Source organism: Propithecus coquereli, unplaced genomic scaffold (assembly GCF_000956105.1).
Source record: "Propithecus coquereli isolate 6110/MARCELLA unplaced genomic scaffold, Pcoq_1.0 Scaffold130, whole genome shotgun sequence".
NCBI classification, from domain to species: domain Eukaryota; kingdom Metazoa; phylum Chordata; class Mammalia; order Primates; family Indriidae; genus Propithecus; species Propithecus coquereli.
Genome location: NW_012137192.1, coordinates 2,429,653 through 2,444,282, shown reverse-complemented (window position 1 = coordinate 2,444,282; position 14,630 = coordinate 2,429,653). Strand labels below are relative to the sequence as shown.

The 14,630-nt window shown below is 34.7% G+C and overlaps 1 protein-coding gene across 1 annotated transcript in view; it reads right to left on the bottom strand.

The window, feature by feature from the left end:
- Positions 1-33: 33 nt before the first annotated feature.
- Positions 34-14,630, bottom strand: part of TMEM38B (transmembrane protein 38B) — a 44,442-nt gene continuing 29,845 nt past the window's right edge. The window contains exons 5-6 of the mRNA XM_012638530.1: positions 10,180-10,297; positions 34-529 (exon numbers count right to left, since the gene is read on the bottom strand). Of these exons, the coding sequence (XP_012493984.1) occupies positions 314-529; positions 10,180-10,297 (334 nt within the window). The 3' untranslated portion in view covers positions 34-313. The remainder of the gene's footprint in view (positions 530-10,179; positions 10,298-14,630) is intronic.

Here is a 14,630-nt window from a genome sequence, read left to right as displayed (position 1 = left end):
TTATTTTGCAATGATAGTTTTACTTTTCTAACATTTAAAAAAATTAGCCTCCTTCTATCAATATAAAACTACTCAAATAATCACAACAGAATCTTTTATATCAGAAAAACAAATTCACATGATACGCTCCTAATACTCATGAATTACAATCCAGAAAGGGGTAGTCTCCCTGAAACAGAAAGAATTTCTTTCTTTTTGTCACCTCCATTCCTTAAATATAATCTTTATTTCACATCATTTACATAGAAATATTATCACAATCTGACAGGTAGATAAGAAAAAAAAATTGCCTTCTAGAGCTCATTAAGTAAATTTATTCAGTCTTCTTAGCATGTTTCTTTTTAACCTTATCTGAAGTATCATCTACAGGTTTGGAGGCCAGTGACCCAGTGCCATTGGAAGATGATTTTGCTTCACTTTTCTTTTCACACGATGAAAACTGCTGCTGCCAGCCAAACAGCATCCGACTCAATGTATCTTCAAAAGGCGCAAAAGTCATAGTAGAAGTCTGTGTAATCATCATGGTTACCTGAGAAAAAAGTTAAATTTTGAGTTTAATTACAAATGCTTTATGTTTCTGAAAACAAAGAAGAAAGTAAATAAAAAGAAAAAAAGAATTCAAAAATGTATTCTTAATTCAATCTGAAGAAGATGCAAACTAAGCTAGATTCTGGTAAAATCTCTGCTCTCTATGAGTTTATACTTAAGGGAAAAGTATACAACTCATTAAAAGTGATACAAGGTATCATACTTTTGGATGCCAAATGAGCAGTATAACAATTTTTTTAAAAATACATTTAGTATTCCCAAGAAATAAGATAAAATAGCATCTACAGTCTAAATCAAACCACCAATACAGCTGTCATTACTATGAGCTTAACATTTGCCAGAACTGAGATAAATACTTTACATTATTATTCTCTTAAATTTTAAGAGAATTTTAACAACTACTCCATTATTAAGAGAATTTTAACAACTACTCCATTATTAACCTCATCATAGAAATATGGAACCAAGACTCTAAGAGGTTAACTAACTTGCCCAAAGTCACAAAGCTAACAAGTAGTAAAGCAGTTTGCCACACCCAGATTTTGAGTTCAATTATTAAATACACTGTCTATCACCATCTAATGACACAGACTTTCAGTGACTTGCAGAATATTGCCCCTAAGGGGGACTGCAGAAAGCCTCTATCACTCAATTTTTCCATATATATTTTTACACATAAGGAACCAAAACATCAAGAGGTAGAGTTAGAGAGCATTCCCAATCCTTTATCTGGCAAAATGCACAACGTTCAGAGATGTTTAGATTTGCCCAAGAAATTGGATTAGTGTCAAAATAAATCTGGGGGGAGAACTTTAAGGTCTAGAATAGTTCTAAAAAGTCCAGTAATTTCCAAGAGTCAACTCCTCTAGATTGCAGATAATGAATCAAACTAGAAATTTTGGAATCAAATTTCAAAAAGAAAAAAAAAAGGGCCCCTACATAACCCACTTGCATGGAGAAAATGGAATCAAAAATAAATTCTTATTGGGGCCGAGCGCGGTGGCTCATGCCTGTAATCCTAGCACTCTGGGAGGCCGAGGTGGGTGGATTGCTCAAGGTCAGGAGTTCAAGATCAGCCTGAGCAAGAGCGAGACCCCATCTCTACTAAAAAATAGAAAGAAATTATCTGGACAACTAAATATATATATATATATATAGAAAAAATTAGCCGGGCATGGTGGCGCATGCCTGTAGTCCCAGCTACTCGGGAGGCTGAGGCAGAAGGATTGCTTGAGCCCAGATGTTTGAGTTTGCTGTGAGCTAGGCTGACGCCATGGCACTCACTCTAGTCCGGGCAACAAAGCGAGACTCTTGTCTCAAAACAAAAAAATAAAATATAAATAAATAAATAAATTCTTATTAACTGCAACATAGTCTAGGGAGTGAGGAGTTGAAGAAAAAGTATATGTCTATCACAAGAGGAATAGATAAGTGAAATGCATACTATACAATATAAGTGATCAACAGAAAAGGAAAAGGAAAAAATTCTTAGAACACAGTGTTAGGTGAAAATGAGACACAGAACAATATCATTTGTGTAAATTAAAAATGCATTGACACACATCGTGAATGTACTCAATGTATACTGAAATGTATACTTTCAAATAGCTAATTTTGTTACGTGAATTTGACCTCAAAATAAAAAAACCAAACAGTTTTTTAAAAATACATGCACATGGACTTCAGGCAAGCCATGACTAAATAGCTTTTATCAGACTTAGTCTCTCACCAAAATCAATATAAAAGTCAGAAGTACATAAAGTAACTGCTAGAAGACACCGGAGAACAACCAATACAGGAAGAACCTGATGGGGCTACTATCCCTAAGAGAAAGAAAGCTGAATAAAGTGAGCTTCACGTTCACCCTGGCTTTTTCTTTTGAGGATATGTGCCAATTCACAGCACAGGAGACTGGAAAGCAGAAGTCCCAGTTGGCTAAGGACACAAAGGCTAGAGTCTGAGAAGGTCAAAGTATCTAGGTCTGGAGAGTAATACAGCCCAAAGAGTAGAGAATCATATGGAAGTGAGCCCAAATATCCTTGTGTAATCTTCCCTGGCGTTTTCACCAACCCCTAAACTATGTCTACATAGGAAGGAAGAGAATTCAAAAGCCTAGCAGACAGCAACAGCTGGGAGGCCAAAGAGCTGAGTAAACACTTGAGCAGTCAGCCACTTGGTACTGGGAAGACAGGTTGGAGTTCAAGGTCAGCCAAGTGGTCTTAATTTAAGCCCACAGATATACCTCAGGCTTAAATTAAGACCCCAAAAGAGTTACACTGTAGCAGGGCAGCCGTGAAATAGAGCAGCACTAACAAAATCCTAAAACTAACCATCGAAAGGATTAAAATAATGTTTGTACATTACACCTGTCTGCCTGAAGAATGTTGAATGTAGTCCCAACTTCAAGGAGTTTACAGACTAGTCAGACAGGCAAGTAAATCAGTGATTGCAAAACACTAAAGAGTAAGTACAGTAATGGAGGACTGCCCAGAAATGTTTAAGTAAGGGATCTAGAAGTTATTACCATGCAAGTGAAAAGTAAAGGCATGGATATGAATGTGGGTCACTTGGAGAGAATATAGAGTGAGAGGAGTCTAAATACAACATTAACCTCCAGGTTTATAAACTATTGGGTGAGATCTCAGAAGAACTTTTTTATATTAAATTATTCCTTAGAATAATTACAATGAAATATACCAGCATAATTATCTTGGTCACAGCTTGACTTAATGAACTACTAATAAAAAGACAAAAGAATTCAAATCAAAAACAACAGTCTAATGTCAGGAAAATAGCAATGTCTTTTTTATAAAAATCCAAGAGAGAAGAGTGTCAGTGTTTAAAGTATTTTCTGAGAACATGAACTATAATAAGTATTTTTCAAAGTCGAGTGTTTTAATAGAATCTCCACTCCCAATAGACTCATCACTCAGTTGAGAAGTATTGCTGGCATCAGAAATTACTGCTGAGATAGACTTAACGTGGTTCAAGGACAGACTTCTGTGGATTCGGCGGCCTCTTACCAGACTTTGATTTAGCAAGGTGACAGAAATATAATTGTGACAAATAGACTAAATTCTTATTCTTTTACAAATAAAATATAAAACTGTCTCCTTATTTAGCAAACTATTAAAATAAAAAGCACATTACCTAAATTAAATAGCATTTGGCTTTATGGTCTCGTACTTAAAAAGGAGAGGAAGCAAAAGAAAGTAGAAGCCCTAAAATATTTTAGTATTTTCAACATATCCTAAAATATCAATTAATTGAGATAAAGACGGAGAGAAAGGAACACTTATATACTGTTGGTGGGACTGCAAACTAGTACAACTGCTTTGGAAAATAGTATGGCGATTCCTCAAAGAATGAAAAGTACACCTACCATTTGACCCAGCAATCCCACTACTGGGTATTTGCCCAAAGGAAAAAAAGTCATTATATCAAAAAGACACTTGCACTCAAATGTTTATTGTAGCACAATTCACAACTGCAAAGATGTGGTATCAATCCAAGTGCCCATCAATTTACGAGTAGATTAATAAAATGTGGTATATGTATACCATGGAGTACTATTCTGCCATAAAAAATAAATTAATACCTTTTGCAACAATCTGAATGGAACTGGAGACCATCCTAAGTGAAGTATGGCAAGAATGGAAAAACAAATACTACAGGTACTCGCTATTAAATTGGAACTAACCGATCAGCACTCATGTGCGCAGATGGAAGTAAAACCCAGTGGAAATCAAGCAGCTGGGAAGGGGGAAGAGAGGATGGGTGAAACCATACCTAACGGGTACAATGTACGCTATCTGAGTGACAGACACACTTACAACTGTGTCTCAAGCAAAGCAACTCATGCTTAAAATTGTGAAGCCTAGATGTCAACATAGGTCTGTATGATTCCAATACCCATGTGTTTTCTTCTATGTCAATAGTATTAGTTGGCACATATTTCTTTCCCCTGAGACTTTGGTTTTAACAATCACCAAGTATTTGTGAGAAACAGAAAGGAAGAACTTAGTCCTTCTTGAATGAAAATGGGAGCCCACAAGAGCTGAACACTCCATGAATGTTCAGCTTGCTTGAATTCTGGAAGAAAAAGAGGAAGGTTAGAAAGATAGGAAGGAGGGAAGGAAAGGAGGAAAGAAGAAGGGAAGCAGGAGAATATTTAACATACTTTTCTCAAGCAGGAAGAAAATTAATAGATCAGGCAGGAAAAAAATTAATAATTATATACTATATTTGAACCATAATGAATAAGCATATACATACATACATATATATGATTCCTCATGCCTCCAAAATAAAGAATATATTTACTTTCACACAAACAAAAATTAATATAAAATCACATCAATACTAGTAAGAAATGAAGTGTCAAAAAATACCAAAGAATAACATACTACAAACACATATACATGTTGTCAAAATGCAGTTTAAGTAGAAATCATTTAAGAAAAGATTTTTTTCCGAATTCTTGGATTTTTAAAACACACTTGTAAATATTTCTTTGTCAAGGAAGGAGCTAATATAAATCATAGGAATTTAAACCAAATGACAATAAAAATATACACATCAAAACGTGATGTGAGACACAGCAATGAAAAACAATATCATTGAGAGGAACAACAAAACCAAAAATTGGTCCTCTGAAAAGATTAAAAACACACAGATAAACCTCTAACAATACTGATCAAGAAAGGAACACAGGAACTTACTCCTTTGCTGTGATAGAATAACTGGTTCTAGAACTATCCTTCCAAGTGTAAAAATATAAATTTGACAAAACACATACCTGAGTCAACTATTATGAGCCATTAGACAACAGAAAATGTTAAGACTGATCCATGAGAAAAGAGAAATTCATAAAGTGATGTTCACATTTTCCCTTACTTCTGCCTCAGGACAATTTTTCAACCAGAAAGCACAGAGCTAAAACTGAAGCTGAGGCAGCAGAGATTGATGTTTAGTACAGCTAAAGTTGCCCACAACCTGCAGGGTGAGGTACCAGAGAGGAGGAACCAGAGCAGGTACAGGGGCTGAGGGAGGGGACTCCAGGTATCTTTATGGGATGGTGCTATATATAAGTCCTTGGCTTAGGGCTAGGCTGTACATGTGAAGACAGAGACTACATAAGGTTTACCATAGGTCTGCTTCAAATGAAGCAGATTTAGATAACAACGGAGATACTAGAGGTTGAGCAACACTGGGAGGATGGGTCATTTATTTTCTGTTATTCTTATGGAACTCACTATTTTTATATGTGCATGCTCGTCATAATTTGGGGGAGATATTCACTTTAAGAATAGAAATCATATTTATTAGCATCTGTGTATATGCCAAAACACTGATTATTCAAAACAAACGTACAATGCAAATTTTCTGACTACATAAATAACACAGGAAAAAAGCAATCAAAGAAAAGGAAAATAATTACTGGCAAATATTTCTCTGTATATTCCTGCCAATTTTTTTTATATCTAAGAAATGTGACACTATAGTAGCTATTCAGAAACACTTAAATGACAAGCCATGTTAAAATCAGCATGATTAAAATTATCACACATATTATCAGTATCAAATCTGAATGGAATTTTGGCAAATGGATGAGTTAAAAATGAATATTCTATTTCAAAATATACTTCTAATCAGGAAAACGGGGAATACTACAAGAAAAGTTCAACATTGTACATTTTTCTATTTTTAAATATCTTTTTAATTATTACATTGCAGTATGGTATTTAAGTTTGGGTATTATAATAAAAAATTGTATGTCCAGCAACAATTGTAAGAAAAACTATCATTTTTATTCCATAAATTAGGCCTTGAACTAAACTGATCCTATAATTTAAAAAAACTTAAGATACCAATGCTATTTATTTTTACCAAACCCACAATACACATTCATTTTCTTTAAAGTTAGAAACTCTCACAAATTATACAGCTCCCTATACTCCTTCATGATAAAACCACTCAACGAACTAATAGAAGAAAACTAACTTCCCTGACCTTATAAAAGGCATCTACAAAAAGACCTACAGCCAACAACACACTTAACAGTAAAAGAACAAATGCTTTCTCCCTAAGATCAGAAAAAAGGCAAGAATGTTCACTCCATTTCTTTTCAACTTGTACTAGAGGTTCTAGGCAGAGCAACTGGGCAAGAAAATAAAACTAAAGACATGTAAATTGGAAAAGAAGTAAAATTATCTCTATTTGCAGACAACATGATCTTGAATATAGAAAATTCTAAGGAATCCGCACTAAAAAAAAAAAAAAAAAACCTATTAAAGCTAAGAAACAAGTTCAGCAAAGTTGCCAGATACAAGATCAATATACAAAAATCAACTGTATTTCTACGTATTTATAATGAACCTGAAAATGATATTTTAAAACAATTCCATTTAATATAGCAGCAAAAAAGAACAAAATACTTAGAAATAAATTCAACAAAAAAAAAATTTAAGATTTGTAAAGACAATCAATAAAAATTGAAGACAACCTAAATAAATGGAAATAAATCTTGTGTTGATGGATTAGAAACCTGAACATTGTTAAAACGGTAATAGTTCCCAAACTGATTTACAGATTTAAAGCAATGTCTATCAACATACAAGCTGGCTTCTTTGCAGAAATTGTCAAGTTAATCCTAAAATTTACATGTAAATTCAAGTGACCCAGAATAGTCAAAATAATTCTGAAAAGGAAGAACAAACTCAGAGGACTCATGCTTCCCAATTTCAAAACTATGAAGCTACCATAATTAAGATTGAGTGATAACAGCATAAGGATAAGCATACATATGTGAATGGAATAAAACTGAGAGTCTAGAGGTAATCAGTTGATTTTCGACAAAGGTTGCAAAACAATTCAATGAGAGAAAGAACAGTCTTTTCAATAAAAAGTGCTGGGACAACAAAATATCCACATGTAAAAGAATGAAGGTGAAGGTCAGGCACAGTGGCTCATGCCTGTAATCCTAGCACTTTTGGATGCTAATGCTGGAGTATCGCTTGAAGCCAGGAGTTCGAGATCAGCCTGAACAACATAATGAGACCTTATCTCTACAAAAAAATTTAAAAATTAGCTGAGTGTGGTGGCACATGCCTGTAGTCCTAGCTACTCGGGAGGCTGAGGCAAGAGGATCACTTGAGCCCAGGAGTTTAAAGCTGCAGCGAACTGTGATAGCACCACCGCGCTCCAGCCTGGGAAACAGAGCAAAATTCTGTCTCTAAAAAAGAAAAAGAATAAAGTTGGACCCTTCCTCATACCATATACAAAAATTAACTTACGGCCGGGCGCAGTGGCTCACGCCTGTAATCCTAGCTCTCTGGGAGGCCGAGGCGGGCAGATTGTTTGAGCTCAGGAGTTCGAGACCAGCCTGAGCAAGAGCGAGACCCCGTCTCTACTAAAATTAGAAAGAAATTAATTGGACAACTAAAAATATATAGAAAAAAAAAAATTAGCCGGGCATGGTGGCGCATGCCTGTAGTCCCAGCTACTCGGGAGGCTGAGGCAGGAGGATCGCTTGAGCCCAGGAGTTTGAGGTTGCTGTGAGCTAGGCTGATGCCACGGCACTCACTCTAGCCCGGGCAACACAGTGAGACTCTGTCTCAAAAAAAAAAAAAAAATTAACTTAAAAACATCATAAGAGCTAAAACTTTTAAAAGAAAACATAGAGGTAAATCTACATGACCTTGGATTTGTGCAACGGCTTTTTTAGATATGACACATAAAGCATACACAATAAAGAAGAAAAGAGATAAATTGACTTCATCAAATTTGTTTAAATTTGTGCTTCCAAGGACACTATCAAGTAAAAATAAAATTTACAGGATAGGAGAAAATAACTGCAAATCATATGTCCGGTAAGGGTCTAGTATCCAAAATATATAAAGAATTCTTACAACTCAACATTAAAAAGACAAATACAATTAAAAATGGTCAAATGATCTGAATAGATATTTTTCCAAAGAAGATACACAAATCTAACAAGCACATGAAAAGATACTTAGCACCATTAGTCATCAGGGAAATGCAAATCAAAACCACAATGAGATGCCACTTCACACCCACTCGGGTAGCTATAATGAAAAAAAAAAAAACAACAGACAATAACATGCACTGGTGGGGGTGTGGTGAAATTGTAACTCTCATATTAATACATTGGTGGTAGGAATGTAAAATGATAACCCACTTTGGAAAAATGTCTGTCAGTTCCTCAAATGGTTAAAGAATTACCATATGATCTAACAATTCCATTCCTAGAGGATATACTCAAGAGAAATGAAACATATATCCACACAAAAACTTTTATATGTATGTTCATAGCTCATTTATTCATATCAGCCAAAAAGTGAAACAACCAAAATGTCTGTCAACTAATGCATAAATAAAAGGGCCTACAGTTGAGGGTACTGGGGAAAATGTAAATGCTAATGGGTATAAGGTTTCTTTTCTGGTTGATAAAAATGTTCTAATATTGACTATGGTGATAACTGCACAACTCTGTGAATATACTAAAAACCATTCAATTGTACACTTTAAGTGGGTGAACTGTAGAATATGGAAAATATATCTCAATAAAGCTGTTAGAAAAAAAATACCTACAGCTCAAAATTTGAGGACTGGAAGACAGTATATGTGAAAAGATTTTACCTCAGATATGTGAAATACAAATATCTGATATATCAGGTATTTGAATTATAGCCACAGACCACCTCCATCGTGGAGACTACCAAAACAAAAATAAATGATCCCTATAGTGACTTGGTTCTAAGACACCAATTTATACTGTTTTCTTTTTAAGAATCCTGCAGATAAGTTTTTATCCAAAAATATCTAGTTCAAAATAGAGTAAGCCACAACATTTTTCTAGGTTTAAATAATAATTTTATCCTAAAATCAATTATCTACTTGTGAATAGGGAACAATCCCTAATTAATGTTAAGAATAACCGGAATTAGTCCCATGATACAGCTGCAAATAAAATTCATAAAATGTGTCAGACATTGACAGAGTGACACTCTTCTCCAATCCTCTCAACAATCATACGATGAAGATGAGAAAATTGGGATTCAGAGACATTAAGTGACTTGCCTGTTCAGGGATTAGGCAGCAAAATTAGGATTTGAATCTAAGACTGCCTGTCTCTAAAATCATCTTATGCCATACTACCTCCTATCTTCAAGAAGGAATAAAGCTTCCACCCAGGCAATAATAATAGAAGAGATTGATCACAAATAAGTCCTAATATAAAATCTTGAAATTTTAGCACTTAAAGGAAACTCAGAGAACATCTATCCCAAGCACCTCATTTTACAAATGAGACAACACTATCTTTGTAGTCTTGGATAAGCCTTGGCTATTTCCACTAACAATATACTAGTAGGCTATCTGCGAGTTTTTCCTGATAGCCTCAGCATAAGCAAATGAGGAATCACAGAAAACCTCTTTCAGAAAGTCACAGATGTGCTACATAAACTCTCCCAAATTTATCTTTTTAGACTATAACAATAAAAAAAAAAGTTCCTGTTACTTGCCCAGTATGCAGGATTCTATCAAAGGGGAATGATAATACAGGATTTGTAATACTGACTTATAAGTATTAATATTTTGAACTCTTACCTTTGTGGCCACAAGAAAGATGGTATAAAGGAACATAAGATTATGCTTTGATATTGCCAGATGTTTGGTGTGCTGGAATGTGAAGATAACTGACCCCAGCAGGGTTACTTTGGCAGGGCTGAAAATAAAACACATTTTAAGTCAGCAAGTAATAACATAATCTATCTCTTTCTCAAAGAGTGCTCTCCAAAACAGTAATTTAATGGGCTATTAATAGATGTAACACAAAAATGAGATCTGTGAATATACTTTAAAAGTTTTGAAAATGCTGAGTCATACAAATTCAAATACCTTTCTTCACAGTATAAAGTACTGGAGATTTTAGAATGTTCATACATTTCCAACTTTCTAACAAAGAAAAAGAAGATTTCTACATGCAATATTTCTGAAACGTATTTGTCCTTATAACACTTTTTCACGAAGGATTTGAAATTCCCATGTTCCACTGCATGATTTGGAACTAGTCTTAAAAAACCCTACAGTGCTAAACAAGCTCCCAGGGTGGGGTGGGGGAAGAAAAGAAAGCCCTGATTTGTAGCATTTGCCCATTTCCACTGTGTACATACTCCCAATCACAGTCAATTTCAGGATGCTGCATGCAAGGGAAAAGGGATGCACACAATCTGCTCCCATAAAATAGTAACAGCCACCTCTAGCACATCATTTAACTAACTCCAGCACAGCGTATTAATTTTAGCTAATATCTTAATATACTAATGCTGAAATTGTAAAGTCTAAAATAAGATGATAATTTACCAAGCATTACTTTCATATTATATATTTGCCACATATTTAAAGTATATCTCAGTAACAGATCATTGTCTAGCTCTCTATGCATGTAAGTAGAAAAAGATATGCCACACTGCAAAATATGACAAATTTAAATGTTCCTGTAAGCCATTTAATAAAAAATAAGTTATTTAATTATTACAAGCCAAAGATTCAGTTCAAAACAGGGTTAGGTTTGGGCAGGAGATTTGGACCTCTCTTAACAATATGATTGGATAACACTCATGTTTTACAACAGTGATCTCTAAACTTTTTTGATTGTAAACCCCTATTGGTTAAAAAATGTGTTTTAAGACACTCTGTAATATAAGTTTATCAATTTAGAAAAATCGAAATTATACCATGTATCTTCTAAAACCACAGTGGAATCAAACTAGAAATCAATTCCAAGAGGCACTCTCAAAACTACACAAATACACGGAAATTAAACGACCTGCTATGGAACAATCCTTGGGTCCATGACAAAATGAAGATGGAAATCTAAAAATTTTTTTAATTGAACAACAAAGACAAGCTTCCAGAAATCTCTAGTATAAGCAAAATAAAGTAGTGCTGAGAGGGAAGTTCATAGCCTTAAATGCCTACATCAAAAAGGCAGAAAGATCACAAAGGAATAACTTAATGTCACACACCCCAAAGAACTAGAAAAAGAACAAACCAAACCCAAAGCTAGCAAAAGAAAAGAAATAACAAAGATCAGAGCAGAACTAAACAAAATGGAAACTCAAAAAAAACAACACAAAGGATCAACAAAATAAAAAGTTGGTTCTTTGAAAGGATAAACAAAATTGATAAACCACTGCATTAACCAGAAATAGAAGAGAAAGGACTCAAATAAGCTCAACCAGAAATGAAAAAGGAGACATTACAACTGATACCACAGAAATACAAAATATCATCCAAGACTACTATGAAAACCTCTACACACACAAACCAGAAAATCTAAAGGAAATGGAAAATTTTTGGAAGCACACAATCTCCCAAACTTGAATCAGGAAGAAAGAGAAATCCTGAACAAACCAATAATGAGTAGTGAGACTAAAACAATAATACACAATCTCCCGAAAACAACAAAAAAGCCCAAAACCAGATGGATCCACAGCTGAATTCTAGTAGATCTACAAAGAAGTACTGGCACCTATCCTACTGAAACCGTTCCATGACACCGAGAAAGAGGGAATCCTCACTAACTCATTCTACAAAGCAGTATCACCCTGATACCAAGCCAGGAAAAGACACAACAAAAAAAGAAAACTACAGACTGATATCCCTCATGAACATACATGCAAAAATCTTCAACAAAATACTAGCAAACCAAATCCAACAGCACATCAAAAAGATAATTCACCATGATCAAGTGGGTTTCATCCCAGGGATATAAGGATGGTTCAACATACACAAATCAATAAATGTGATTCACCACATAAAGAGCATTAAAAACAAAAAGTATACAATCACCTTGATAGATGCAGAAAAAGCATTAGATAAAATCCAGTACCCCTTCATGATAAAAACCCTCAACAAACTAGGCATAGAAGGAATATACCTCAAAATAACAAAAGCTATGTACGACAAACCCACAGCCAACATCATAATGAATGGGGAAAAGTTGAAAGTATTCCCCATAAGAACTGGAACATGACAAGGATGACCACTGTCACCACTTTTATTCAACATAGTATTGGAAGTCCTAGCCAGAGTAATCAGGCAAAAGAAAGAAATAAAGGCCATCCAAATCAGACAAGAGGAGCTACACTATCCCTGTTGGCTGATAATATGATCTTATTATATCTAGAGAACCCTAAAGATTCCTCCAAAGACTCCCAGAATTGATAAATTCAGTAAAGTCTCAGGTTTCGAAATTAATGTACACAATTCAGTATTATTTCCATATACTAATAACAGTCAAGCTGAGGGTCAAATCAAGAACTCAATACCATTCTCAATAGTTGCAAAGAAAATAAAACACCTATGAATATACTAACCAACGAGGTGAAAGATTTCTACAAAGAGAACTACAAAATACTGATGAAATCACAGAGGATACAAACAAATGGAAAAACATCCCATGTTCATGGACTGGAGGAATCAATATTGTTAAAATGTCCGTACTGCCCCAAGTGATTTACAGATTCAATGTAATTCCCATCAAAATACCAACATCATTTTTCACAGCTCTAGAAAATAAATCCGAAATTTCATATGGAAGCAAAAAAGAGCCTGAATAGCCAAAACAATTCTAAGCAAAAAGAACAAATCTGGAGGCATCACAATACCTGACTTCAAACTATACTACAATGCTATAGTAACCAAAACAGCATGATACTGGCATAAAGGTAGACACACAGACCAATGGAACAGGATAGAGAACCCGGAAATAAAGCCATATCGCCATAACCAACTAATTTTTGACAAAGCAGGGAAAAAAAATACACTGGAGAAAGGACGCCCTATTCAATAAATGGTGCTGGGAAAATTGGCTAGCCACATGCAGAAGAGTAAAACGTGATCCATATCTCTCACCATATACACAAATTAATTCAAGATGGACTAAAGAGTTAAATGTAAGACCTGAAATCATAAAAATTCTAGAAGAGAATGTAGGAAAAACTCTTCTGGACATTGGCCTAGGCAAAGAATTTATGACTAAGACCCCAAAAGCAAATACACCCACAATAAAAATAAGTCACTGGGACTTAATTAAACTGAAAAGTTTTTGCAAAGCAAAAGAAATAATCAAGAGTAAACAGACAACCTACAGAATGGCAGAAAATATTCACAAACTATACATCCAACAAAGGACTATAATATCTAGAATCTACAAAGAATTCAAATCAGCAAGACAAGAAAAAAACAAATAACTCCATCAAAAAGTGGGCAAAAGACATGAACAGGCTTTTTTCAAAGAAGATAAACAAATGGCCAACTAACATATGAAAACATGCTCAACATGACTAATCATCAGGGAAATGCAAATTAAAACCACAATGAGATATCACCTTCCCCCTATGAGAATGGCCATTATCAAAAAGTCAAAAACAATAGATGTTGGTGTGGATGCAGTGAAAAGGGAGTGCTTATACACTGTTGGTGGTAATGTAAACTCGTATAACCTCTATGGAAAACATCATGGAGACTCCTCAAAGAACAAAAAGTAACCCTATCATTTGATCCAGCAATCCCACTACTGGTTATCTACCCAAAGGAAAAGAAGTCATTTTTTATAAGAATGACACCTGAATGTTCAAGTGCAACACAATTTACAATTGCAAGGATATGAAATCAATCTAAGTGTCCATGATCTGATGAGTGGATAAAGAAAATGTGGTGTGTATGTGTATACAGTAATATATATATATGTATGGATGGATATATATACACATACACACACACACACACACACACACACACACACACACACGCACACCATGGAGTACTATTCAGCCATAAAAAGGCATGAAACAATGTCTTCTGCAGTAACTTGGATAGAATTGGAGAACATTATCCTAAGTGAAGTATCTCAGGAATGGAAACACAAATACCACATGTTCTCACTTATAAGTGGTAGCTAAACAATAAGTATAAATAGTCATAAAGTGGTATAATAGACATTGAAAACTAAGAAGGAGGGAGGGTGGCAAGGAGTGAGGAACAAAAATTTA